The sequence below is a fragment of the Convolutriloba macropyga genome, chromosome 10 (assembly GCF_964194025.1).
Source record: "Convolutriloba macropyga chromosome 10, txConMacr16.3, whole genome shotgun sequence".
NCBI lineage: Eukaryota > Metazoa > Xenacoelomorpha > Acoela > Convolutidae > Convolutriloba > Convolutriloba macropyga.
Genome location: NC_134477.1, coordinates 19,940,951 through 19,968,185, shown reverse-complemented (window position 1 = coordinate 19,968,185; position 27,235 = coordinate 19,940,951). Strand labels below are relative to the sequence as shown.

At 36.5% G+C, this 27,235-nt stretch overlaps 1 protein-coding gene and 1 non-coding gene across 2 annotated transcripts in view; one reads left to right on the top strand and one right to left on the bottom strand.

Annotated features, from left to right (window-relative positions):
* The window catches only part of LOC142347951 (von Willebrand factor A domain-containing protein 3A-like), a 708,547-nt gene that overhangs the window by 94,419 nt on the left and 586,893 nt on the right, over positions 1 to 27,235 (bottom strand). The window contains exons 5-15 of the mRNA XM_075399116.1: positions 26,790 to 26,914; positions 26,182 to 26,265; positions 25,223 to 25,367; positions 24,683 to 24,801; positions 16,382 to 16,507; positions 15,423 to 15,606; positions 14,294 to 14,425; positions 10,270 to 10,408; positions 9,777 to 9,889; positions 9,459 to 9,625; positions 8,981 to 9,100 (exon numbers count right to left, since the gene is read on the bottom strand). Coding sequence (XP_075255231.1) covers positions 8,981 to 9,100; positions 9,459 to 9,625; positions 9,777 to 9,889; positions 10,270 to 10,408; positions 14,294 to 14,425; positions 15,423 to 15,606; positions 16,382 to 16,507; positions 24,683 to 24,801; positions 25,223 to 25,367; positions 26,182 to 26,265; positions 26,790 to 26,914 — 1,454 coding nt within the window. The remainder of the gene's footprint in view (positions 1 to 8,980; positions 9,101 to 9,458; positions 9,626 to 9,776; positions 9,890 to 10,269; positions 10,409 to 14,293; positions 14,426 to 15,422; positions 15,607 to 16,381; positions 16,508 to 24,682; positions 24,802 to 25,222; positions 25,368 to 26,181; positions 26,266 to 26,789; positions 26,915 to 27,235) is intronic.
* Positions 10,465 to 10,537, top strand: Trnat-agu (transfer RNA threonine (anticodon AGU)). The gene has a single exon. It is a non-coding gene; the product is annotated as a tRNA-Thr (tRNA).

Genomic DNA, 27,235 nt, shown 5'->3' with positions numbered 1-27,235 from the left:
TAGCATCAGCTGAGGACGAGGCTTATTTCAAAGGTCTTATTTTTTAGCTGTCAATTTATTTATTATTTTTTTTAATTCATCTTTTTTTAAGAAGCCGTAAAACTTCTGTGTGGAAACAGCCTGTATGCTCTAAGACGCGCCAAGGACGCCGCCAATTCACTTGGTAGACATGAAAAATTTCATAATCGAAACTCTCTGGCTTGAGATCTTATTTTGTCTGTGAATTGCTTCTGATTAATTCAGTTCAACTCCCTTTCTTCTTGTTTTTTTTTTCAAAAGTTTCTTCTTGTTTCTTCACAAAAGGTTGTTCTAACTTCAAATTGTTAAACTTTTCTTCGTTTTAAGATTAAAATGTCAATTCTTGATCACAAGAAATACAAACAGTACCTCAATCTCACTCAGCAAATCAGCAAGTTACCACTGACTTGGCAGCAACTGGCTTAAGTTGACGGAAAACTTACACAGAAGTGGGTCGATTCGAATGAAATGGTGTCTCATAGAATTTCTATTGAAGTTGATTGTCCTGCATTTGTGCAAGATGTTGAAAACTCTCTGGATTGTGAATACGGCAAAAGTCTTCGGTGGGTGACTTACAGTCCTGTAAGATACTTGCACATACAAAATTTTTCTCAGATTGGCCTTTTTGCGAGAAATGATATTAACATCAACACAGAAATTCCTGGCGTCATTGGTTACTTGGTCAGTATTCCTGAAGACGATATTTTAGAAGGTTATAATGATTTTTCGATTGTACAAAGTTCTCGCGTTGGAGTGCAGTGGCTAATGCTGGGTCCCATTTCTTTTATCAATGCCTCTTGTAAACCTAATGTTGCCTATGTAAACGTTAAAAATATTATGGTTTGCGCTCCTCTGCGGCAAATAAAGGAAGGAGAAGAGTTAACTATTTCCTATCAAAATCATTTTTTTGGTCCCAATAACCAGTTTTGCTTGTGTCCCTATAAAAGTATGCATGGTAATCCTTTCCCCGAAGTTCCCTCCAAAAAACGAAAAGTTGACAAAAATGATAACAAAAATGCTTTTCTTCAAAAGTCAGAGGAGACAACAGTTCGCTCGAGCAAAAGTTTGTCTTCGGGCAAAGTTTCCCCACTCGATTTAGAATGTTTTTTCCTGAGGAACAAAATTCTGATGTTTTGGATTATGTTAGCTATGGAAGTTTTTTTTAGTTCAGTTCCAGCGTCGCCTAGAAGAGCTATGTTTTCTGATGAGCCCCCGCTAATTACAGATAATTCTTTTAATGATGAAAGTACTGTTGCTCGCGAAATTTTTGATCTTTCACAGCCAATAGTTTCAACTTCCTCTCCAATTGTTGAGCACAATAACAGCTTTCGAGCTTCCTCACCAGTTAACTTAGTTAATTTTGAAGAATCAGATTCACAAAATCCAACACACATTGAACCACCCCTATTTGACAACTAAGATTTTTGTTTATATGAGGGCTGTAAGGTTTCACAAGATGAGTTTAACAAAAGATTTGATCGAATTGATGACAAGCATCACCTCTCGGACATAGCTAAGAAGGACATTTTAAAATTGATCGCTTCTATTCTTCCTCAACCGAATCAAGTTTTCGCAAAAATTCCTATATCTGATCTACCCCTCGTAACAATAACTTCTGTAGGCACATCAAAAATGATATTTGTAGACCTAATTGCTCAGATAAACATTTCTAGCAGAAATGCGAATTTTATACACGAATCGTGGTCAAATGATTGTAGCTGGGAAATGCAAACTGATTTGTTCTGTCACGGCGAACTCCAACTCGTTTTGAATACCGACGGTGCCCCCGTTTTTAAATCAAATAAATTGTCAGTGTGGCCCCTTTGGGTTCAATTATATAATTTGCCTCCGCTTTTGAGAGCTAGTTATGCTAATATTTGTCTTCTTGGTTTGTGGCACGGAGAGTCAAAGCCCGATTTTAATTACGTCTTAAGAATCGTTTCTTCCGAATTAGAAAATTTGTCAAAAGGAACGTCAAACAATCATTTAGGTCCTCTTCGTTTTCGATTTTGAAGTATAGTTTGCGATGCCCCCGCCAGGGCTTATGTTTTGTGCATGAAGCAGCATATGGGATATGAAAGTTGCTCTCATTGTTTCATCAAAGGGTTGCATGAAAACAGACGGATGCTTTTCAAGGTAACGAAAGCTTTCTTTGCTCGCGAAAATGAACATTTTGTTAGATGCGGAGAGCTGGCTGAAGAGCAAAAAGTAGTCACGCACGGGATAAAGTCCAAAACTCCTCTCAATAAATTTTTTTGCTTGCAATGGGATTGTACCATAGACCCGATGCATCAAGTTTTTCTTGGAACAGGAAAAGTTTTCTCAAAATTTTTGATATCTTTAACTAAAGGCCGTTTGCTTGCAGATTTGGAAAAACGGGTTTTTTCATGCATGGTTCCTTTGGACATCCAGCATCGCACGCGAAAAATTAGGGAACTTCATTTTTGGAAGGCATTTGATTTTAAATTATTTTTTTTTCATGTTGCACCTCTTGTATTTTTCGATTTAGGAGTGTCTGCATCGCATTATCTAAGCTTCTGTAAATTAACTTTTGCTGTACGTCTGCTATCTGATGTTAACTTTGAAACACAAAATTTAGAAAAACCGATTCTTTAATCAAAAATTTTTTCAAAAATTTTGTTGAGTTATATGGAGCTGACGCGCAGTCCTATAATTTCCATACAATGCGTCATTTAGTCGAACAGGTGCGCCGAAATGGTCCTCTTTGGTTGTTTTCAGCTTTTTGTTTCAAATCGGCTAACCATCAACTACTTTCAGCTTTATCGGGGACAATAAAAAATCCTGAAAAGATGGTCGACAGGTTTTTGCGACACCAAATTGCTTACGGAGAATATTAACAACAGGAAAAGGCAGCTAAGATCACTTGCCTCGATAATTTTACAAAACTTACAGAACAAGCAAAGAATTTTTGCCGTGAAAAAAATATTGAAATAGTGTTTTCTCGGCATGTTAATTATCTCGGGAAAAAGTTTTGTTCTGTTTCGTATACTAGATTAAACGGCAATTTAAGTGAATGTGTGTTTCAATTGAAAGATGAGACCTTTGTTAAAGTTGATTGTTTTGCTAAATTTTCAGACTCTGTTTTTGCTATTGCTGGAAAATTTCTGACTGTGAAAGAACTAAATATTTTACCCGACAAAACTAATGCCTCCTTTAATTACTGCTTTGAGTTAAGTGAGTTGAGTTCTCTTAATTTACTTGATGTTAGTAAAATAAACTTCAAAACAGTTGTACTGCCTTTGGACAGTTGCCTACGAGTTAGTGTGCTTAAAGAGGGGTTTGAGCACAATTAGGTGCTTTGCATTTGATTGGAGAATCAGATGCCAGTTTTTTTTTGAAATATTGCTTGGAGAAGCAATATTTTTTATCAAGTAGTTTTTTCTCCGGCCATTTTATTGAATGCACTTAATATTTCACTCAGTTAAACGATTTCTGGATTCATCGATACTGCGCTAGCATTGTTTAGGGACCAATTTGACACATGGTTCAACAAAATCCAGATTGCTTCATCTTACTTCTGTAAGTGGCCTTTGAATAAATTTCACTCAATGCTCTTCGTTTTATAAAATTCAGTTTTCTCTTATAAAGAGTCGATTCAGCATAAGATTTTTTAAGTTCTTCAAATGATTAGCGGTTTTGACTGTCTCAGTCTTTGTCTTTGCTCTTTAATTTCTAAATTTGTTTAATGTATGCCCAATTTGTTTCTTGTATTTATGTTTTTTTTGTGTTTAGTTCTATCCTTCTTATTGGCGATTCAAATATTCGAAATCTGAGAAACGATATTCAAGTTGATCCACTTCTTCGACAGCATCAAATCGATGTACTTGCGTTTGGCGGTATGAGAAGCAACGAGCTTGGACCAAACGTGAGCTTGACAGCAAGACAATATAACTATGTTGTCGTTGCAGTGGGTAGTAATGACCTCACTGAATATAGAGATATAAAAGCAAAGTCCCCGTTCGAAATTAAGTTCAACCTCGTAAGTTTTGCGCGCTGTGTTGCTCGGTACGGAACCGAAGTGTTTGTTGTTGGTGTCTGGAAACGAAGAGACGTTGAAAGTAATTTGGTTGAAGAGACAAATAAACTTTTGTTCGATCAGTTGCAGCAGAAATTTGTTCCTCCAAAACTGAAAAACAAGCACTTTAACTCAATTGATACTTGTCATTTGAACCGAAATGGCCGTCTAGAAGTTCTTGCTTTGCTTAATAGAAACATTTCTAATCGCTTTTAAATTATTCGATTTGTTATTGTTCTTTTGGTTGAGTTAATTGATTGTTGACTCCCTTCATTTTTGTTGAAGTAAGTTTTTGAGGCTGGTTGGAGATCCAGTCTCTCAGAGTTTGTTTCTTTGAATTGATGTTTGCTATACTTGCCTATAATGTTCATTGTTGTTTTTTATATGCTTTCGAAAGCTCTGTTATCCGAATGGCAAAGTTTGAGTTCTGTTTTTTTATGTTGTGGAGATCTGTGATTCAATTAGTGTATGAGCATCCTGATAGTTTCAATGTTCTATTTTGACTTATGAAATACTGACAGAAATTGTTTTTTTTAATATGAGTTCTTTTGTTGTCTTCTGGTTTTCATTTGTGAAATATAGAAGTGCTGTGAGAAAACTAATAGTCGTATAATGTGTGTATATTAGTTTTCTTGGCTTGTTGGCGAACAAAACTGATAGCCATTTTTTTCTTGACGCTTGTTAAGTTGATCTGCCGAGTTGAATCATGATACATGGCAGAAATTTTTTTGGTTGTGATGCTTTTTTTCATTACGTTTGAAACCGGATGGAGATCCGGGTTCTTTGTTTTTATTGCACGTTATGTTTGCTTCTCCTTGTTTGTTGCTTTTATAATGCGAAAAGCGTTGTCACTATAGGAGAAAAAATCGGCTCTTTTACTCTGCCTCCTTGATTCAAGATAGATGGCAGAAATCTCTTTTCTCTCATGTTTTTTCTCTGCTGTTTTCTCTTTTTGTCTGATTTTTTTTTGTCTGTGGCTCTTTAGTCGCTTGCTTGTCCCTATGCTTTCTGGTCTTCCTGGTTTTGCAGGTTCTGCTTGTTTTTTTCTTTGGTTCCATAGATGCGCTATGATGGGAACATCCAATTTTCTGAGCGCTGACAGTGATGAAATACCACAGAAATCATTATCAATGATTACAAATTTCTGATTTACTGCTATCTCTTCTTTTTTGCCTCTCTGTGTGTCTCTCTCTCTCTCTCTCTCTCTTCTCTCATGTTTTTCTTCTCTGCTGTTTTTTTTTGTTCTATTGTGTTTGTCTGATTTATTTTTTCTCTGTGGCTCTTTAGTCGCTTGCTCGTCTATGCATTCTGGTCTTCCTTGTTTTGCAGGTTCTGCTTGTTTTTTTTTCTTAATGGTTACATAGATGCGCTATGATGGGAACATTCAGTTTTCTGAGCGCTGACAATGATGAAATCCCTTAGAAATCATTATCAATGATTACAAATTTCTGATTTATTGCTATCGCTTTTCTTTTTTGCCTCTCTCTCTCTCTCTCTCTCTCTCTCCCTCTCTCTCTCTCTCTCTCTCTCTCTCTCTCTCTCTATTGGTCTCTCTTCTCATGTTTTTCTTCTCTGCTGTTTTTTTTCGTTCTGTTGTGTTTGTCTGATTTATTTTTCCTCTGGTTCTCTAGTGGCTTCTTTGTCACTATGCTTTCTGGTCTTCCTTGTTTTGCAGGTTCTGCTTGTTTTCTTCTTTGTGGTTCCATAGATGCGCTATGATGGGAATATCCAGTTTTCTGAGCGCTGACAGTGATGAACTACCACACAAATCATTATCAATGATTACAAATTTCTGATTTACTCCTTTCGCTTTTCTTTTTTGCCTCTATTTGTCTCTCTCTCTCTCTCTCTTCTCTCATGTTTTTCTTTTCTGGTTTTTTTCGTTCTCTTGTGTTTGTCTGATTTATTTTTCCTCTGGTTCTCTAGTGGCTTCTTTGTCACTATGCTTTCTGGTCTTCCTTGTTTTGCAGGTTCTGCTTGTTTTCTTCTTTGTGGTTCAATAGATGCGCTATGATGGGAACATCCAGTTTTCTGAGCGCTGAGAGTTATGAACTACCACACAAATCATTATCAATGATTATAAATTTCTGATTTACTTCTTTCGCTTTTCTTTTTTTGCCTCTCTCTGTCTCTCTCTTTCTCGTGGTCTCTCTTCTCATGTTTTTCTTTGCTGTTTTTTTCGTTTTGTGTTTGTCTGATTTATTTTTTCTCTGTGGTTCTCTAGTGGCTTCTTTGTCCCTATGCTTTCTGGTCTTTCTTCTTTTGCAGGTTCCGCTTGTTTTTTTCTGTATGGTTTCATAAATGCGCTATGATGGGAACATCCAGTTTTCTGAGCGCTGACAGTGATGAAATCCCACAGAAATCATTATCAATGATTTCAAATTTCTGATTTACTGCTATCGCTTTTCTTTTTGCCTCTCTCTCTCTCTCTCTCTCTCTCTCTCTCTCTCTCTCTCCTGTGGTCTCTCTTCTCTCATGTTTTTCTTCTCTGCTGTTTTTTTGTTCTATTGTGTTTGTCTGATTTACTTTTTGTCTGGTTCTCTAGTGGCTTCTTTGTCCCTAGGCTTTCTGGTTTTCCTTGTTTTGCAGGTTCTGCTTGTTTTTTCCCTTTATGGTTCCATAGATGTGCTATGATGGGAACATTCAGTTTTCTGAGCGCTGGCAGTGATGAAAACCCTCAGAAATCATTATCAATGATTACAAATTTCGGATATATTGCTATCAATTTTGCCTCTCTTTTTTTTCTGGCTCTCTTCACTCTTCTTTGTCTCTATACTTTTTGGTCTTCCTAGGTTTGCGGGTTCGCTTGCTTTTTATTATAGTTCCTTGGATGCGCTATGATGAGATTATCCAGTTTTCTGAGCGCTGACGGTGATGAAATCCCACAGAACTCATTATCAATGATTATAAATTTCTGATTTACTGTTATCGCTTTTCTTTTTTGCCTCTCTCTCTCTCTCTCTCTCTCTCTCTCTCTCTCTCTCTCTCTCTCTCTCTCTCTTGTTTTTCTCGTTGATTATACTGTTTGGTCTTTCTTGTTTCGCGGTTTCTGCTCTTGTTTTAATTATGGTTTCCTAGATGCGCTATGATGGAAACATCCAGTTTCTGAGCGCATATAGTGATGAAATCCAATAAAAATGATCATTGATTTTCTTTCTTTTCTCTTTTTTTGCCTCTCTCTCCCTCTCTCTCTCTCTCTCTCTTTCTCTCTCTCTCTCTTTCTCTCGCTCTCTCGTTTTCCCTCTGTCACTCTTTCTCTCTCTCTCTCTCTCGGTATCTCTGTCATCTCTCCCTCCTCTCTCTTCTCTTTCCTTCTTTATTCTTTGTTTTTCTTTGTCTCTATCTCCCACTCGCTCTTTCTCTCTCTCTCTGTCTCTCTCTCTTTCCTTCTTTCGTTTTTCTTTTTTTCTTTCGCTCTCACTTTCTCTCTCTCTCTCTCACACACACGCATCTCTCTCTCTCTCTCTCTCTCTCTCTCTCTCTCTCTCTCTCTCACTTTCTCTCTCTCTCACACACTCTCATTCTCTCTCTCTCTCTCTCTCTCTCTCTCTCGCTTTGCGCGCGCGCCTGCGCGTGCTCTGCCTTACGCGCATTTTTTTTGTTTTTTTGTTCTTTTTTTGTGAGTTTTTTGTTCTCGTTTCGCTCTCGCTCGCTTCAGCACTCTCCTTGCTCCTTTTCGCGCTCGTTCTCGCTCGCTCGTCGTCGGTTGCTCGTTCTGCCAGCTCGTTCTCGTTCGCTCGTCTTCGTTTGCTCGGTTTTGCTTGCTCGCTCGCCGCCGGTTGTTCGTTCGCCGCCGCTTGTTCGCTCGCTCGCCTCTTCTGTTTTTCCCCCTTGCTGTTTTCTTCCCATCCCCTTTCGCCTATGGCGATGTGCTTTTCTTTTGTTTGTGTGTGTTCAGCCCCCACCCTTCTCTCTTTCGCTCCTTTTCTTTCGTGCTTCACCCCCGCCCTTTTCTGTGCCCCCTCTCATGTGCTTGTGTTTTGCTGATGTTCTTATTTATATTTGTTTGCTTTCTTTTGCAGCACACAAACCCCCTGCCCTTTCTCTGACCCCTGCTGCAGCGCAAAAAACCCCCTGCCCTTTCTGTGACCCCTTCTGCGCATTTAAGATGATGTTCCTATTTATACGTTTTAGCCTCTGCAATTTTAGGGTCTCTCTTCTTTTCTTTGACGGTTAGAGAATAGGTCGAATCCTATTCTCTAATCTTCAAAGAAGCCAAAGAGGCCCATGCAGCAGCTAAGGCACGTTTCCGGCGCTTCTTGCAAGACGGTTATCTTTCAAGAGTCTTACAAGATAGACGGTTATCTTGCAAGACTCTTGCAAATCGGACGGTTATCTTGCAAGATCTTACAAGAATCTTGCAAGATCTTGCAAGATGATACGTAATCTTGCAAGATTCTTGCAAGATCTTGCAAGATAACCGTCCTATTTTGACTGGGGAATCAATTGGATAGTCTCAACGAGCTCCTCCTATTCAAGTGGAAAACATACTGAACATCAAAAGTTAAGTTAGCACCTTCCCTGTAATTTGCTAAGTAAAAATTTCAATTACACCAACCTGTCTCCAATGTTTAACAGAAGAGGTATTTTAATGAGACTTGAACACTTGAACAAATATGAAAACATTTTCAGACAGCTTTCTTTTTACTGTGCAACTTGAATGGAGTGTGCCATATTTACATCGGGGTATCTAGTTAGTTGCGCACCAGTGTAGGTGATTAATGGTGTAAGTAAAAAATTGTTTTTGAAAATTGATTACAAGTTGGTGCAACATCAAGGTCGAAAATTGAATTTTTACTTCGCAAAACTATAGGGCGCTAACTCAATTTTGACGCTCAGTCTACTAAAAGTTTCAGGATAAAACGCACCTCCTTCAAAATAATCCAAAATTTAAATTTGATTAATTGGAAAATTGGTTGAACTGACTTGATGATGTTGAAGGCAACCTTGTTGGACATCTGTTCCTGCAAGAGCTGTCTGAATGCATGCTGAATGTGTATTATGTAATTCCTGTTCAGTTCTGAAGTGTCTATTAGGAAGATGACCCTATAACGAACACACACAGTCATCTAACTGACACTGGTACTGAACAAATAACTACACGGTACAGGGTTTCAGGTTAGAACTGAGAAAATAAAAAAAAATGATTCTTTTCGTTTGTGCCCCCCTAAGGTTAGTGTGTGCGTTTTGCTTGCTCGCCCCTAAGCGCACATGCCATATTATCGCATATCGATTCACTATGAAATCACTTGTTCTGTAACTGGGGGGGGGTGCATAATCTACGTCTTCTATATAATGACGGTGCCATGTCACTTTTATAGAGCACCTGATCCAAGTGTATTTTAGAAATTGATTTTGAATAACGAAGAGAAGACTACATACAAGGAAGAGAGACTATACTTACTTATTTTCTACGATGGTTCCAAAAATTCGTCTGGATGCGGATGATAGCCACTCTATGCGTTTCTCGAACAGAAGTACAATACTGCCCAGTCTCTTCTGGTAGTCATACAACATGGTGGGATCCACGTGAACATTCTTCACACTCTTGTCATGCCACTCAAATTGCACCTAAATGAAACTAACCCCTGCAGCATGCTGTGCAACAACAATCTAGTCCTAGAAGTCAGTCCTAGTCGAAGTCAAACTTGATCCGTTTCTTCATTCATGACTAGAAGGATGTAATACTAACAGTATATTACATAGATAAAGAAGCATTAACCATTTGTCTTTCGTAGTTGGAAGATTTGATGCTCTTGTTCAATGAGGCCACAAATCCTTCCACGTAGTCGAAAGCATTCGGGGCTAGGATCTGGTACAAGCTCAGTCTCTTAGCTGAAATTAGACAGAGCTTTGAAGGTGATGCTCCATTCAGTGTAAATTGTACTACATCATAAAGCGGCAGCAGAGAAGTGGAAAAAAACGTTAACATAAAAGTTCGTAAAATGATACCCATTTTTGAAAACTTAATGGTTTTTATTCAGCGAAGTTCAAGCCCTGATAACTCAGATATATGCTCTCATCCCTCCCGCCCTCCCCGGCACATGTGCTATTTTTACATATAACGTTCTATATGACAATTCATAAATTGTAAATGGGGATAAAAACACCAGGAGGGGTGCAGAATAGATCCCAATCGGCACATCAAAACAACCAGTCAAGGTAATCGTTTTAGCGGCGTAAAAACTAATTATTTTTTTTTAAAAAAACTGCACCTTTGAGTCCATTATGGGCAAGCCAATCAGCGGTAGTCTTTGGACAGAATGAGGCCTCCTGGATATCCAATGGGCCAGTGTGGTTAGGAGGGCGGGGAAGAAATTGGGAAGCAGGCATCTTGGCAACTTCACTGTTGATCTATAAAGTCATGCAAAGTGAGCGAGTGGTCAGTTTTTGTCAGCCATCACCTTCGTGGTCCTGTGGCTTAGCGGTTAAAGCGCCTGTCTAGTAAACAGGAGATCGGTGGTTCAAATCCGCCCAGGACCTTTTATCAACCCTTAGAAAAATAATTACAGAACTTTTGTGAGATTATCAGAAACTATCCCTGGTTGGTACATTTTTTTAATCATTCAATTTTCATATTACGGAGAAGTGACTTCCTAAATAATTAGTCAAGTACTAAATTAGTCAAGTCTTTAACTTGAATTTATTTAAAGAGAATTCTAAAAAACCTTTCATGGACGTCATAGAAGGAAGTATATTTTTATACCTTTTGAATTATGGTCAATCCGGGAAAATTCACATAAAAAATTCAAATCAAGAGAAGTTCCGAAATCATAAAAGTTAATTGATGATTAAAACTGGGAGGCTAAACTTTTAATTAACTCACTAAGGAGCAGGATCTCATAAAATTGACGTTTTACTTAATTATAATGATAGTAATTAATTGTAATGGATATTCTCGCCTCTTATCAAGCTATGCAAACAAATATCAGCATGTACAACACACTAAATGAAGTCCATGTAAAAGTACCGGAAAAAACACTTTAACTAACCTGAAAGGTTCAGGTAGTTTTGCCTGACCTGCACAAATTTAACTTTTCTCAACCTTACCTGAAAATCACCGGAAAAATTGAGAGGATATCATTTGAACTTTTATCTTAAAATACTTTAAGAAATGCGAGCATTTTTTTAAATGACCCTAATTGCCTTAGTTATCTCTGACTTTTAACTGCACATTGGCAATGAAAAGTTGGAGATATGTTAGTCCAAACAAACTTAAATTCAAAGAAATCTAGGCTAGAATCGATTTAAATCTTATCATTTTGTTGATTCATATTCTTATTCATATTGTTTTCAGAAAGCAAATTTTAATAATAACTTGAATTCCATTTTGAATGACAATGCGATTGTAATGAAAAAATCTTGTTTTAAATGAACTAAAGGAAAATGGTCCACGCTTTCCGTAGAAGCTATAGAAGGAAGTTGCACTTTTTAAAATTATGCCACTGAATTGGGGCCAATATGGTGTACTACCTGCAATGCTAAACGCCCATCAATTCAGTTATAAAATTGTTTAGAGAACTTGATGCCCAACAGCGCGAAAAACTTGAGAACGACCTTGGTGCTGTTCTTCTAGAAGAATCTTGGACTCAAGCAACCCAACCATTAACATATCAGTCTGGGGTTTCGTTCATGACAAGCCCAGCATAAAGCATCGTATGTTGGCTCTGTTTTGTCCTCTGAATTACTTGTTTCATAAACAATTGGCCTAAGCCCAAAAAACTGCAATGTTTTCAGGAATTTTACACCAGATTAGTATCACTAGCTATTGGACATTTTTCGCAAAAGTAGATCTACGAAACTGTTGATAACCAAAAGCTCCAAGGTCTCAAAGAGATCTTAACCTCCGAATGAGAACCCGCTCGACTTGTCTATTCGACATGCTGAAGCATGGTTGCCTGCACCCCCATTTCGGCGCTGGGGCTTTATATTGCAACAAATGAGTTTAGACTGAGCGCAAAAAACAGGCTGGAAGTCCCTCTTTACAATTTAGAATGGAAATGCCTATTTTGTAGCGCAGGATTTCTTGATATCTATGGTGATCACGCCAATGCGTGTCACGGGTGAGGATACAAAATACCCATCCACGACCAGATTCGAAAGAATCTCAAACCAGAAAGTCAATAACGCCCAGAGACATCTCTGTCCCGATTTGGAAAGCAGGCAAACCTGCTGCATTCGATGTAACTGTTTTCGTCGCGGCAATCTAATTTTCCGACTAATGCGGCTACAAAGGCCAGGTACGCACTCGATGCGGCAGATGGACGAGAACTTTTCCTCACAAGGACAACTGCTCGAAAAAGTGGATCACCTTTGTTCTTCTTGCAATCGAAGCCTTTGATGGAATATCGGCAATGTAAAAACAAACACTCAAGTGGTTGGTAGTGTTGAGCGACGATCGCTCTTTCCAGGCGCAGGGATTGTCTGTTGCGTTCAGTAAACTCATACAACCCCTATCAATTACCACTGTTTGGCAATCAGAAACAAAGCCATTAGCAAGAGCCCTCTAGTTTACTGTTTTATATATTATTTTGTAAATTGACAAATTTTAAATCAACTTTTTCTCGCCCAAAGAGAGCGGGAAAAATAATAACGTCAGATTGAAAACAAAACAACGGACGGAAGTTGGAAAGAGAATATAGTTAACACTCCGTCGTGAACTAATGTTGGAAAAGTCGATCGTATGTAAGGTCAAAATACAACATCAATGGGCTGTCCTAAAAGTCATTAAACTCCTTAAAAACCTCTATATGCCCTCTAACGAATTTTTTGGTGTTCCGAGACTGAGTGACCGAAACTGATAAGCCAGCTGAATTAAATTGACTTAAATATACTCTGACTTAAATCAGATCTCACGATTACCAGAAATACGTTTTCTGCACCGATAATTTAATAATTGATATTCTCTGCTGGTGCAACCTTTAGGTCTATGTCAGTTTCTCTTTCCTCACGTTTGGTGTCCTTATCCACGTTTCTCATCTTCATTTTTCGCAATCAACACTTGTTTTATTTGCACTTTCGATTAATTACAGAAGATGACCGGAATCAACCATTGTTCTGAGGAGCAAATTGAATTCAGTGTAAGAGACCTTGAAAATTGGCTCACACAGAAATAACAAACCTAAATAGCCGACAGATTGCCTTACGGTTCCGGCAAAATTAAACCTGGCATGGTACTTGTCAGCACACAGTAAAATTAATCAATTAACATAAGATGCAAGATTAAATAACAAAAACTAAGCATAACAAATAGAAATGACGAATAAGTTAACTTGTACAAAATCGACAACAGCACCTTATTGCCCAAGAAGAACTAATATGCAAATCATGTTTCGCATTACAAAAGTTAACAAAAAGTTTTTTTGAGAAACAAGAAAGCAACTGGAATCAAAATTAATAAACGATGATGCACCAGTCAGATCATTTATGATGACTGAAATTCGATTGAAAAATGTTTTTGAGCTCAGTTTCTTCCTTAAAAACATGACATGCATTTTCTCTTTAGAGCTACTTTGAAACATGCGTGATAATCCTCGATAGATAAAATGACGCAGCTTAAAAGTTAATGCAGCTCCTCTTGTTAAGGATGTAGATAAAAAAGCGGAGGTCCAGTTCGATCAATTGATAGGCTATTGGTATCGGTTTTGACGTTACGATTAGCCGCTTGTAGTCTAACTTAAAACTAATACACCCTCTAAGACCTTTGAAATTCAGTTGCTCCATCATTCGGAGACTCTTCATATCGGGAAAACATATGTGTGATCCGTAAAGTATAAATCGCCACAACACAGGAGCTGAAGATGTAGATTTTTACAATGCTAGAAGTGTTGAAAGGAAGATTATGCAGCAAAAAAAATCGAATGTTAGGTTAGATTTTAGGAGCTTTCCTCGTACGTGTTGTTCCCATTTCAAATTTTTGCTAATGATAGCTCATAAATCGGTCGTGCTCGAGAGAAAAACTAATTTTGTAGTCAACAGCGACAAGGACAAAAGAGAAAAAAAATGGTAACAAAGATTTTGATCTTAACTTCTATCCATATTTAAAACCAAACTTACACGTCAATGTCTCTTCTGGCACTGCTGACTTTCGGCTTGTTAAAACTTGCACGCACGTGATTTTATCATTGTTATGTTTTGTGGCGGGAACCCATGACTTAAGGTCATGCTAATCGCACCAAGTACTCTATAATGCTCTTCGTAAAGATAGGTAACGATACGTTTGTTAGTAAGTAATATTACCTCCTGTACAATGTTGATGAGTGCATCTCCTATCATTCCCTGTCTCATCTGCTGTATTTTGTTCAGCACTTCTTTCCCCTTCTCAAGTTCAGCCAGGAGAGATTTCATGTCTGTGCTCGCATACGCTTGCTTCTATAAACAATATCAAATACAGAAAAATTACACAAAAGATCAAGCCAAGAAAAAAATAGCCAAACATGCTGTCGGTCAGCCTGATATCTCGGAAGAAACGCCAGGAAACAGAAAGTGCATTACTGGTTTAAAGCTACCCTACGAATGGTTATAGTTAATAGTTACGAGTAGTCAACTACGATCTTTTGAACTACGGCAGAACTTTTAGACAGAATTTTAACTACTACCTTTTAAAATTTTGGTAAAATCTTAGAAAAGGATCTCTCATTTACAAGATTTTCTGGTAGAAAATTATTTATTGTTGTGGAATCTTGTAACGGTGGTGGTCAAGCAAGCCGATAGGCAAGCAAGCCGAATTTTGAAAATGCGGTCAAGTAAGCCGAAAAATTTTGGGATACCGGTGATTTAAGTTGCCCCTGGCGGGCCGGTAGGCGCGCAACCGGCCCGCGGTTTCCGGATTACATCCCACAGTGGATGAGAGAACATTTTCAAGATAACCATACAGGTTCGACCAACGACTTGCCTGTATAAAAAGACATGAGAATAATCCCAAACTGACATTTTAACAATTTTTCAAATGTTTACATCATATCTGTAATAACCAATAAAGACTATTTAATAAACAATAAAGCATATTGGACTATTTAAACCATTAGCAAGGCTGATACAAGAATCATCTATTTGTTTGACTGATGAAGAGCAAATTTGCACTTTCAGAAATGGAAACTTTTGATCTAAAATCAAGAGAAATAATTGATCTATTCTGTTTCGCCCCCCCCCCCAGTGTTTTTATGACCCCCAGTTACAAATTGTATGTTGTTATATAGCACGTTACTATGTAAGAAAATAGCACGTACGCCTGGGGGTCATAAAAGATTCATGCCCACTAAGTTGGGGGGCCGAAACAGAATAGATCCGAAATAAAAAGTCTGTTTCGGACCAAACTACTAAAATGCACATACACAACTTATGTATTGTCAATTTTGTGAGGACTAACTGGATCTAGAGCATTGTAACAGTGGAGTCGGCCACTGGCTACTTCGGCCATGGTTTCCATGCCAGATATGGCCATAGTGCTGGAACAGTTGTAGCTCACTACTTGGAAGGTCAACTGACCAGAGCCTCTCCCAACCAGCATCTGCTGTACGAAAGAACATAGCTTCTCAACTGGCTGGTCGGCACTAAACACAAATGGGACGTCACGAAGGTTGAGGTCTAGCGTTTTCGAATGTCACAATAATTAGATATTTTCAACCCTTATACTGGCATTGAAAATGAAAACTGACTGTGTTAAATTTCGATAGGGCCGTAGAGAAAAATACCGTTGCATAGCGTATTCAGTGCTTAACTAGCATGTACTGTCATAGTCACATATACTAAGAAAAATTTTAAGAGAAGAAAAAAAAGACACATGGCAATAGAAGTCAAATCTTTCCCGTTTATGCCCCCCCAGTACATCATGCGCCCCCAGTTACAGAGCACGTGCCATTACATAGTAAATCATTATGGAAAAATATGGCACGTGCGTCTGGGGGGTGCAAATAATATGCGCCCACTAAAGGGGGGCACAAACGGAAAAGATCCATGAAGTCTTACAAATAAATGTCGGATCTTTTCCAATTGTCCATCTTTTCCCCTCCCAGCACGTTATGCCCCCCTCCCCAGTTACGGAGTACGTGCCATTACATAGTAAATCCGGATCTTTTCCGTTTGTGCCCCAGTACGTTTTGCACCCCCAGATACAGATCACGTGTCATTAGATGGTAAATCATTACGAATAAATATGGCACGTGGGTCCGGGGGAGCAAATAATATGCTCCCACTAAGCTAGGGGGGGGGGGGGGCACTAACGGAAACGACGCTAAATGTCCAGCACTAGATTCAATTCATAATAAATGGTTACAAGTTTACAAAAACTGTCCAAACAAAAAAGAACAACAATGTAATGAGACTAGCCAGGATCCTTGGATGAGGAGAAGACTGTCGATATCCGGAGTGGAGAGAGCAACGTCAAGTGCCTTCAGAACATTGCAGCCGCCTCCAGGTCGCATCTCTTCAATGTAAGCCTTACACTCCTCAATTCTGAGCAATGAAACATACATACAAATTAAGTAAATTTTTAAATTTGACCTAAAAAAATGGGGAAAGCGTCCCTACCAAGCACACAAGTCAAGACGGCTCGTTCGAGTGTGTGCGTAGCACAGAATGCTCCAACATACCTCTCATGGTTGCAAAAACAACTTTTAAAATCTGTCAGAGAAACCGTTTGGAGCATCCGAAAAACTTATATGCATTTTAGAAAAAAACTTGTACAGTTTGAACCAAAAAATATGCCGTTTTTTTTAGGCAGACAAAAACAAAAACTCTTCTCCACATTCTAAAAGAATGTGGAGAACAATTTGAAACACCCAGACCCGGAAAAACCATGCAAACCAACACACACCACATACAATACAAAAAAAAACCAACACCAAAAAAAAGTTCTTCTTTTTTCTTTTCTTTTTCAATTTTTCCTTTTACAATCGATCAAAACTCAAGGTTCGTCACTGTTCAGGTCTTCTGTCTTTTTTCTAAAAAAATACAAGTGGACTTTTTGAGGCAATTATATTGGTAAATTTAATTTTGACACTAAGGTTTGAAATCTAACTTATAACAGTGTTTCCGAAAAAAATCGCCAATTTTGATACTCCATGAGCATAATGGGACAATTAATTTTTTGAAATCTGAAAAACGTTTAATTAGTCAGATTTGAAAACAAACAATTTGAGTTTTAGACTTATTTAAAGCCTCAATTTGTAGCAAAAATAAAGCAATTTTTCTAATTTTTCCCGACAGTTTTTGCACTCTGCCTCTATTTGTATCTAACATTTAAAGGAACAACCTCCTTCAGACCAGCCCTCGCATTCTCTACATTAAACAAGCATACCACAAACAATACACACACGCACACCCACAAAAACGCGCACAAACGCAAACAAACAAACATAAACACCAACAACAAAAACATTTTAAAAATTTTTGTTTTGTAGAGTTTTGGATTTGGACAAACTTGAGCTGCGCTTTGTAGCAAATAACAAATAATTCTTCCAATTTATCAAAACTTCTGACAACTTTTGCGCTCAGTCTCTACTTGTATCTAACATTTAAAGGAACCGACTCTCTCAGACTACCTCTCACTTTCCTTCTCTCTCTCTCACACACACACATACACCACGGAATTACACACACATACAAAGTCGCACACAAGCACATACACACATAAGTGCAAACAAAGAAACAAAAAAAAACAAATGTAAAGTTTTCTTTTTGGCATCACCTCTTCTTTCAAGGTTCCTCACTGCTCGTCCGTATTGGTTTTTTGGAAAACTAGGTGTGGATTTCTCGAGGTAATTGGATCGTTAAATGTAAAATTGACAGTAAAACTTGAAATGAATATTTTGGCTTTTAAAACTTGAAACTTGAAAACTTGAAAATCTCGCATACGTGTAATCAACGAGATTTTAAAAAACACGGTTATGGTAATGAACATACATAGGGCCGCAATTTGTACCAATTATTAGGTAGTTTTTTATTTTTCATAGTTTCCGAGTTTTTCCGTTCTGCCTCTATTTTTGGTGACGTTTAAAGTATAGGAAATAACTCCATCACATTAACTCTCTCTTTCATTTCTTTCATACACAAATATAGCACTCAAAATCAATTAACGTGCACACGTATACCCACACAGGAAATGAATTTTTTGATATTAAAACTTGAAATGTTGTCATTTTTGATTTTTCAAGAGCGTAATGGCAAAATTAAATTTTAACAAAAATACCGCATACGTGTAATCAACGAGATTTTGAAAAACACGGTTTTTGGTAATGAACATACATAGGGCCGCAATTTGTACCAAAAATTAGGTAGTTTTTTATTTTTCATAGTTTCCGAGTTTTTCCGTTCTGCCTCTATTTTTGGTGACGTTTAAAGTATAGGAAATAACTCCATCACATTAACTCTCTCTTTCATTTCTTTCATACACAAATATAGCACTCAAAATCAATTAACGTGCACACGTATACCCACACAGGAAATGAATTTTTTGATATTAAAACTTGAAATGTTGTCATTTTTGATTTTTCAAGAGCGTAATGGCAAAATTAAATTTTAACAAAAATACCGCATACGTGTAATCAACGAGATTTTGAAAAACACGGTTTTTGGTAATGAACATACATAGGGCCGCAATTTGTACCAAATATTAGGTAGTTTTTTATTTTTCATAGTTTCCGAGTTTTTCCGTTCTGCCTCTATTTTTGGCTGACGTTTAAAGTAAAGGAACTAACTCCATCACACTAACTCTCTCTTTCTTTTCTCTCCTACACATGTATACCACTCAAAATCAATTAACGTGCACACGTATACCCACACAGTAAATGAATTTTTTGAAATGTTGTCAATTGAAATGTTGTCATTTTTGATTTTTCAAGAGCGTAATGGGAAAACTAATTTTTTAAAAAAAATCCCGCATTTGTGTAATTAGCGAGATTTGGAAAGACACAGTTTTGGTAGTAGAAATGCATAGGACCGCAATTTGTACCAAACTTTGGAAAGTTCTTTTCATGGCTTCCGACAGTTTTTGCAATCTGCCTCTATTTGTGACCAACATTTAAAGGAACTAACGTCATCACATCAAATCTCTTTTTCTTGTCTCTCATACACGCGCATACCACACAGATTTCACTCACACGCATGCCCACACAAGCGAAAGTGCGCGCATACATATAAACACACAGATAAAAGTCTCGCCACCAAAAATATTTTTCAAGATTTTTTGGCATCTGATCTTTACTCAGGGAACGTCACAATTCAATGAGGTCTTGATTCTTTCTCCAAAAAAAATTAGGTGTGGACTATTGGGACAATTTTTATGGTAACGGTAGAATTGACACTAAATTGAATTAAAATTTGGATGCTATTGTTTTTTTTCATTTTTGATGTTTCACGAGCATGATTGGCAAATTTTTTTGTCCATGCCCACACAAGCGAAAGCGCGCGCATACATATAAACACACAGATAAAAGTCTCGCCATCAAAAATATTTTTCAAGATTTTTTGGCATCTGATCTTTACTCAGGGAACGTCACAATTCAATGAGGTCTTGATTCTTTCTCCAAAAAAAATTAGGTGTGGACTATTGGGACAATTTTTATGGTAACGGTAGAATTGACACTAAATTGAATTAAAATTTGGATGCTAATGTTTTTTTTTCATTTTTGATGTTTCACGAGCATGATTGGCAAATTTTTTTGTTGAAACCTCGCAGGTGGGTTACCAGCTAATGCCAGGAAACAATTTTTTTTGAAGACAACTAAAATAGCAATTTGTAGCAAATAATTTTTCTCCTTTTTTAAAATTTCAAACAGTTTTTACACTATGCATCTAATTGTGCCTACATATAAAGCAACTTTGAAAAGTGTCAATAAAAGCTCTCAATAAACGCCGTTCTGACCAAAAGATACGAAATTATTTTTTCTTCTTTCAATAGTAAACTTCGTTCCTCATAAGTTAGACAATCAAAAAACTATTTGGTTTTTCAAGCAATCAAAACTGTTTGCAAGAACGCTTAAAGACTGGAAGAAATAGCTTCGAAGAGCACATTATAATAAAAAGAATTGCAAAATAGATATCTGATAATTATTTAAAAATTTATGATGATTCATATTGATTTTTTAACCTGGTGATCCATAAACTCTCTTAATGTCAAACAAATATGTATTTCATTATTCGTGAGCAATGTAATCGAGCAATGTATTCTGACGAAATAGAGAATACAAAAACTATAAGAAAAGGTTGATTTTCAGTAATTATTTTGATTAGTTTTGTGTTTTCAAATTTGATTCTTGCTATTTTGAGATATCGAATTTGACTGAATTTTTCGATTCCAATAGAATGGTTTTGATGCAGCGATAAAATGGTTCAAACAATACTTTTGAACAGGCAGAATACATAAAGACGCTTAGAAAATTTCTTAAAACCAAAGTTTGTGAAAAAAAAATATTTTTCTTTGGAAGTTTTTGGTCAAATAGTGCAAATTGTTATTTTTTAGACTTCAAACTGTAACCAATTACCAGTTATAAAAATCCATTATCCCAAACTAGTTTCACTAAAAATCCCACCAGCAATCTTTTTTCTCCTTTTCAGATCTTCCTTCAAAATTTCAGAGTCCACTTTTCAAAATTGTTGATAAATTTTAATATAAGTCAAAGCAAGATCGTGAGGACTACCAAATGCTGATTTTTTTCTTTAGGGCGCGTAAACATAAAGTGAAAAACTGATTGAGGAAAACCAGCCTTGCATATACACCCCAATTTTGAAAAATATTGGAACCATAAAAAGTGGTCCCTAAATTACTGGCACTAAACTCATCATTCTGCGTCTGCACCTCACCTATTAAAAGATAGGCAATTCAGGGTTTCTCAAAATATTGATGTTACATCACTTAGTAAAAATAAAGTTTTGAAATTCTGCAACCCAGGATCATAACGGTGGTATCAATATTCACTTCATCAGCGAGCAAGAAAATCAGCAAGCATTTTTTCAACAAAAGGAAACTTGGAAACCTACCAGCTAGATTCACTCAGTTTTTGAGCAAATTCATTGTTGGTGTAATTAAAACAAAAAATCGAAGGCAAACTTAGCATATTAAAAAACGCAAGCAATCAGAAAACGTTGTCGACCCTTAAAGGCCACAGCGAAAAACAGACAAACATTATGAAAAACCTCATTGACAGCTATCAATTTCATGAAATTTTATTGTGTAAATGACTTCATATTGAAAAGTTTCTGGGAAAAAGCAACACGTGTATGGCACTGCAGAGAAAAGTTGTCGAAACTTTTTCACATTTTTGATGTTTCATGAGCATAATTGGCACATTATTTTTCTCAAAAATCTGGCAGACATAATATCAACAATTTTTTCTTAAAAGTTCTGGTTTCGGACATATTTGAAGCTGCTATTTGTAGCATTAATTTGTTTCTAATTTTCAAAGATTTCTGACATTTTCTGCACTCAGAAACTACTTGTACCCCATAAATTAAAGGAACCAACTCCCTCAGACTTTCATTCTCTCTCTATCTCTCTCTCTCTCTCTCTCTCTCTCTCTCTCTCTCTCTGCCACACAACCACCACTAAAATTTTACACACACAAAAAACGACTTTTAAATTTTCTTTTGGCATCTCTTTTTTCAAAGTTCCACACCGTTCGTCCGCATTTGCTTTTTGGAAAACTAGGTGCGGATTTCTCGAGGTAATTGGATCGTTAAATGTAAAAATGACAGTAAAACTTGAAATTAATATTTTGGATTTTAAAACTCGAAACTTGAAAATCTCGCAAACGTGTAATCAACGAGCTTTTGAAAAACACGGTTTTGGAAATGAATATACACAGGGCCGCAATTTGTACCAAATATTAGGTAGTTTTATATTTTTCATAGTCTCCGAGTTGTTCCGTTCTGCCTCTATTTTTGGCTGACGTTTAAAGTAAAGGAACTAACTCCATCACACTAACTCTCTCTTTCCTTTCTTTCATACACAAGTATACCACTCAAAATCAATTAACGTGCACACGTATACCCACACAGGAAATGAACTTTTTGATATTAAAACTTGAAATGTTGTCATTTTTGATTTTTCAAGAGCGTAATGGCAAAATTAAATTTTAACAAAAATACCGCATACGTGTAATCAACGAGATTTTGAAAAACACGGTTTTTGGTAATGAACATACATAGGGCCGCAATTTGTACCAAATATTAGGTAGTTTTTTATTTTTCATAGTTTCCGAGTTTTTCCGTTCTGCCTCTATTTTTGGCTGACCTTTCAAGTAAAGGAACTAACTTCATCACACTAACTCTCTCTTTCTTTTCTCTCCTACACATGTATACCACTCAAAATCAATTAACGTGCACACGTATAGCCACACAGGAAATGAATTTTTTGATATTAAAACTTGAAATGTTGTCATTTTTGATTTTTCAAGAGCGTAATGGGAAAATTAATTTTTAAAAAAAATACCGCATTTGTGTAATCAGCGAGATTTGGAAGGACACGGTTTTGGTAATAGAAAAACATAGGACCGCAATTTGTACCAAATTATGGAAAGTTTTTGTCATTACTTCCGACAGTTTTTGCAGTCTTCCTCTATCTGTGACCAAAATTTAAAGGAACTAAATTCATCACACTAAATCTCTTTTTCTTTTCTCTCATACACGTGCATACGACACAGATTTCACTCACACGCACACACGCATGCCCACAAGCGAAAGCGCGCACATACATATAACCACTCAGACAAGTCTCGCCAGAAAAAAAATAGGGTTCTTTTTGGCATCTGATCTTTACTCAAGGATCATTACAATTCAATTCGGTCTTGATTCTTTTTCTTAGGAACACAAGCTGACTTCATGAGGCAATTGTATCGGTAGTCGCAGAATTGACCCAAAATTTGAAATGAATAAATTGAATTTGATCGAAAAATTTTGTCATTTTTGAGGTTTGACGAGCATATTCGGCAAATTAGTTTGCAGCTAAAATGAAGAAACACATTTTTGTTTTTGAAAATAATGAAAACCTTAATTTTTAGCGATTATTAACCAATTTTTATTTAAATTTCACAGAGTTTTTGCACTCTGCATCTGATTGTGTCTACATGTAAAGGAACCTCGAAACGTGTCCTCAAAGGCTCTCAATAAGTGCCGTTGAGGAACATTGGTTATCATTTTAAGTTTACGTTCTGGCCTTTTAACTGTAATCAATTTTAAGTAAACTGAAAAGAAAATTAATTTCTCTTCTTTCAAAAGTAAACCTCGTTCATATGAGTTTCCACATACAGGAAAATATTTAGTTTTCCAAACTACATCAATTCCCACAGACTGGAAAAGATCAGTTCGAAGAGCAAATTCATAATACAGAGAAGTGCAAAATAGTTATCTTAAAATTTTCAAAAACCAAGAATATTTGTATTAAATTTTTCAAACTGGTGACCCATAAACCCTCTAACTATCAAAGTCGTCTGTATTCCACTATAGTAGAGAAAATTAGTTCGAGCAATCTAATCTGACAATATAAAGAATATAAAAAAAATAAGAAAAGATTTCGGTCTTTATTTGTCAGTAATGATTTTGATCGATTAAATGGTCATTTCATGAAACGGATTTTTTACGTCTCCAGGCTTCTGAAAATACTGAATTGGTTAGTTTTTTTTCAAATAAGAAGAATTATTCGCGAAAACAGCTCTAGAATTTAGAAAAAAACAGAATTTTCTTTTAAATTTGTATTTTCAAATTTAATTTTCGCTATTTTGAGAGCTCTTAATTCTCTGAAGTCTTCTATTTCCAATAAAACTTTTTCGATACAGTGAAGAATTGATTCGAACAATATTTGTAACCAGTAGAATACATAGAGACGATTAAAAAGGTTTTCAAAAAAAATTTTTTATGAAAAAAAATTATAGGTTTTCTTTGGAAGTTTTCGGTCAAATAGTGCAAATTGTTAAGTTTTTCGTCTTCAAATTCTAAAGAACTGCCAGTTACAAATCTCCATTTACCATAACTAATTTCACTACAAATCCCCCAAGCGATCTTTTTTTCCTTTTCAAATTTTCCTTCGAAATTTGAGAGAACCCCTTTTCAAAATTTTTGATAACTTTTAAATAAATCAAAACTAGATCGTGAGGACTACAAAATGGTGTTTTTCTTTTTTCTCTAGGGTGCGTAAACAAAAAGTGAATGACGAAACAAACCAGCCTCGCATATATATATACCCAAATTTTGAAAAAGCTGGGACTATAAAAAGCGGTCCCTAATTTACTGGTACTAAACTCATCATTCTGCGTCTGCACGTCAACTATTTCAGGATTGGCAGATCAGAGTTTCTAAATAAGTTTATATTGACTCAATTAGTAAAAATGACGTTCTGAAATTATGCAACCCAAGATCATAACGGTAGTATCGATATTCACGTTCTCAGCGAGCAAATGCATTTTTTAACCAAAATGAAACTTGGAAACTACTAGGGACATTTTTCACGACAATAAAATGATCTATTGGTCATTGGGAACTAAAATCAATGCTGGATGCACTGATGATAGTACACGAAATAAAGTTTGATCAAACTTTACTGCAAGTATAATTCATTCACGTTCCTGATCAACCTATTTTCTCAAACGGCCACATACGGTTAGATCCTACAGGGTTGAACAAATTGAGTGCACTCACGATCTGTAAGTGACGTCAATGGCGTTGTCAAAGAGGACGTCAATCTCAGTGCCGATACTGATGAGGAAGAGAGATTGTTTCAAAGATATCTGCTGGTCGAACAGACACACCAAGTCCTCCTAAACACATACAATTTGAACAAAAACGTACGAATAAAAGGATTCAAAAACAATATCAACACTGATTAGTCTTCCCTGTTTTGTTGTCTTGTCATTCTAAACTAATGGCAAAGAGTGAAAGAAGTTCTTTCAGTTTTTTCCTCGCCAGTCTATAGAAAATGACAACACAGCGATTATACGACCGAAATACCTGTATCACAGAACGACTTAATGACAATGGCTAATCTCACAACTTTGGCCTTAAAAACCCTTAAATGAGCAAACCATACATAGGTTAGTTTACATCTCAAAGATATAACCAGGTCCCACCTCTAACAGGCCGCAGTCACAGGTTCAAAAATAGCACAATTATGCACTACTTGAACAAAACATCAATTTAGTCATCCTTTTGTCAAGGAAGCAACAAGGTCATAGTTATAACCTTGAGACTGGCGAGTCTTCCGAAGTTGAGGTTGGCGTCGGATGAGTCAATCAAGATGGCAACTCGCTTGCCCTGCACAACCCCAAACACCCTTCTGCTTGCTTGTAGTAACCATCTGATTCTGTTGTTGTACATAGTGAGCGTCCTACAAGAGATACAATAAGAATCAATTGATTCAAAACATGGTTCCCACAATCTTGGTTTGCCCATACGTGGGACATTCAGTTTTAAATTAAGTCCTCAAATGGATCCCAATCGGAAGGATAACAGTAATACTTGAACTTGTTCAACCCTTCAGTCAACAATAGTTGAAGTTTAAGGACAATTACACAAACAATTAATGTAAAAGCTCTATTGGACAAGAAGGTCACCGTATATGTCTCTAAACCAGTATTAATTCAAAAAGTAAAACTGACTCTGCCATGAGCAGCGCAGATTTTTCTTCAGAAATGTAATGTCGTAAATAACTACTTTGCCGTTGAAACTCTAATTTTGTTGTGGTTATTCGATCTCAGAGGTCAGATAATGCTCACGTTCCCCGAGTTAGTTTAGCACATAGTAACTATTTATCTCGCACAGATAGAGTGGAGATCGATCAATCTTCTCTTCTTATTACATTACTAAAAGAGAAGAGATCAAATGCGCTGTTAGTTTGAGCATCCGATCGAGGATTAACTGTTTAACTTCAGAATATTTTAAATCAATCGCCACTGCACAGAACTAAGATTTGCTGAGCTTAACGTTAAGTAAGCAGTGAAAAATAGTGACGTGTTAAATAGCATCACGTAGATTGACTGCAATTGGACAGAGTCAATGACAATAGGGAACAGCCAAGTTTCTTCAACTTCTTCATCGACAACATTTTTAACCTGGACTTTTTTTGATCTTTTGTAATATATTAAAATGAAATTACAGTACAATCAAATTGCAGTTCTGTAATATAAAAAAATGATCCTTACTCCTTCAGTCGTCGTTCAAACTCATCCACAATTTTGGCCTGGAATTTGATGTATCTAGCCGGCCTTCCAGGCTCTGTATCTCCACTGAAATCAACAAACTTTGTTACCGGAAGATAACAGGACTTGCATCCCATCAAAGAAGATTATGCAAAAAGTGAATAAAGTTGAGAAATCGACGAAATTTTACAGAACTAATGTAATCTATTAGAATCCAGACAATTTCACGGTTAATCTTGACAAGATATTATCAAGCTTTGCCAGGGAATCTTGGCGTTTCAAGTTCTTGGTAAGATTCTTCAACTTTTTCAAAGAGATCAAGATGATGCATGTCTTATCAATATGTATCAAGTTTCAGTTGAATGGGCAAAAACAACGTTGATTAAACTTTTTACAAATCGCTGAAATTAGCATGGTGTATTTTATCCATAGTCATCTAGACATAGTCTTTACATTTCTATTAACTGAGGAGACACCTACAGTATCCTAATAAAAAAACTTCCCTAATCTTATCAGCTGCTTTGTTTTCACTAAATACATTGATTCCAATTTCAGTCTTTGCTATCGGCATTTTTGATTTAGGAGAAACGGAGACATAATCAGGGCCTTACCTGACGATTCCTTTGTTGAGGAGAGTTTTGAAGTCTAATCCTGATTGGTCAATTCCGTGAATGCCGAGCCACTCCTCGGTGGAAGAGAATTCCGCCTGTGCCACGGGGTCGGCTGTGGCCAACCTCTGAGAAAACAAACTTTTATCAACAAACTTGTCATAAAACGAGAGATATTTGCAAAAACTAAATCAAACAAAGATCACATATAGCAATCAATACATTTTTGATTTTTAGAATGATGTTTTATGAAGAAATATAGTTAAAAGTTTAATTGTTTACATGAATGGAAAGTCACGGGGGACATGAATTGATTATCAAATTTAATTTCTGGATCGATATATCGAAAATTTCTAATCTGATTGAATATATTTAGTCTACTGTCAATAGATGGAACTGTTCTTGATAGATGGAAAAGTCAATACTGTCAATAGATGGAAAAGTAATTA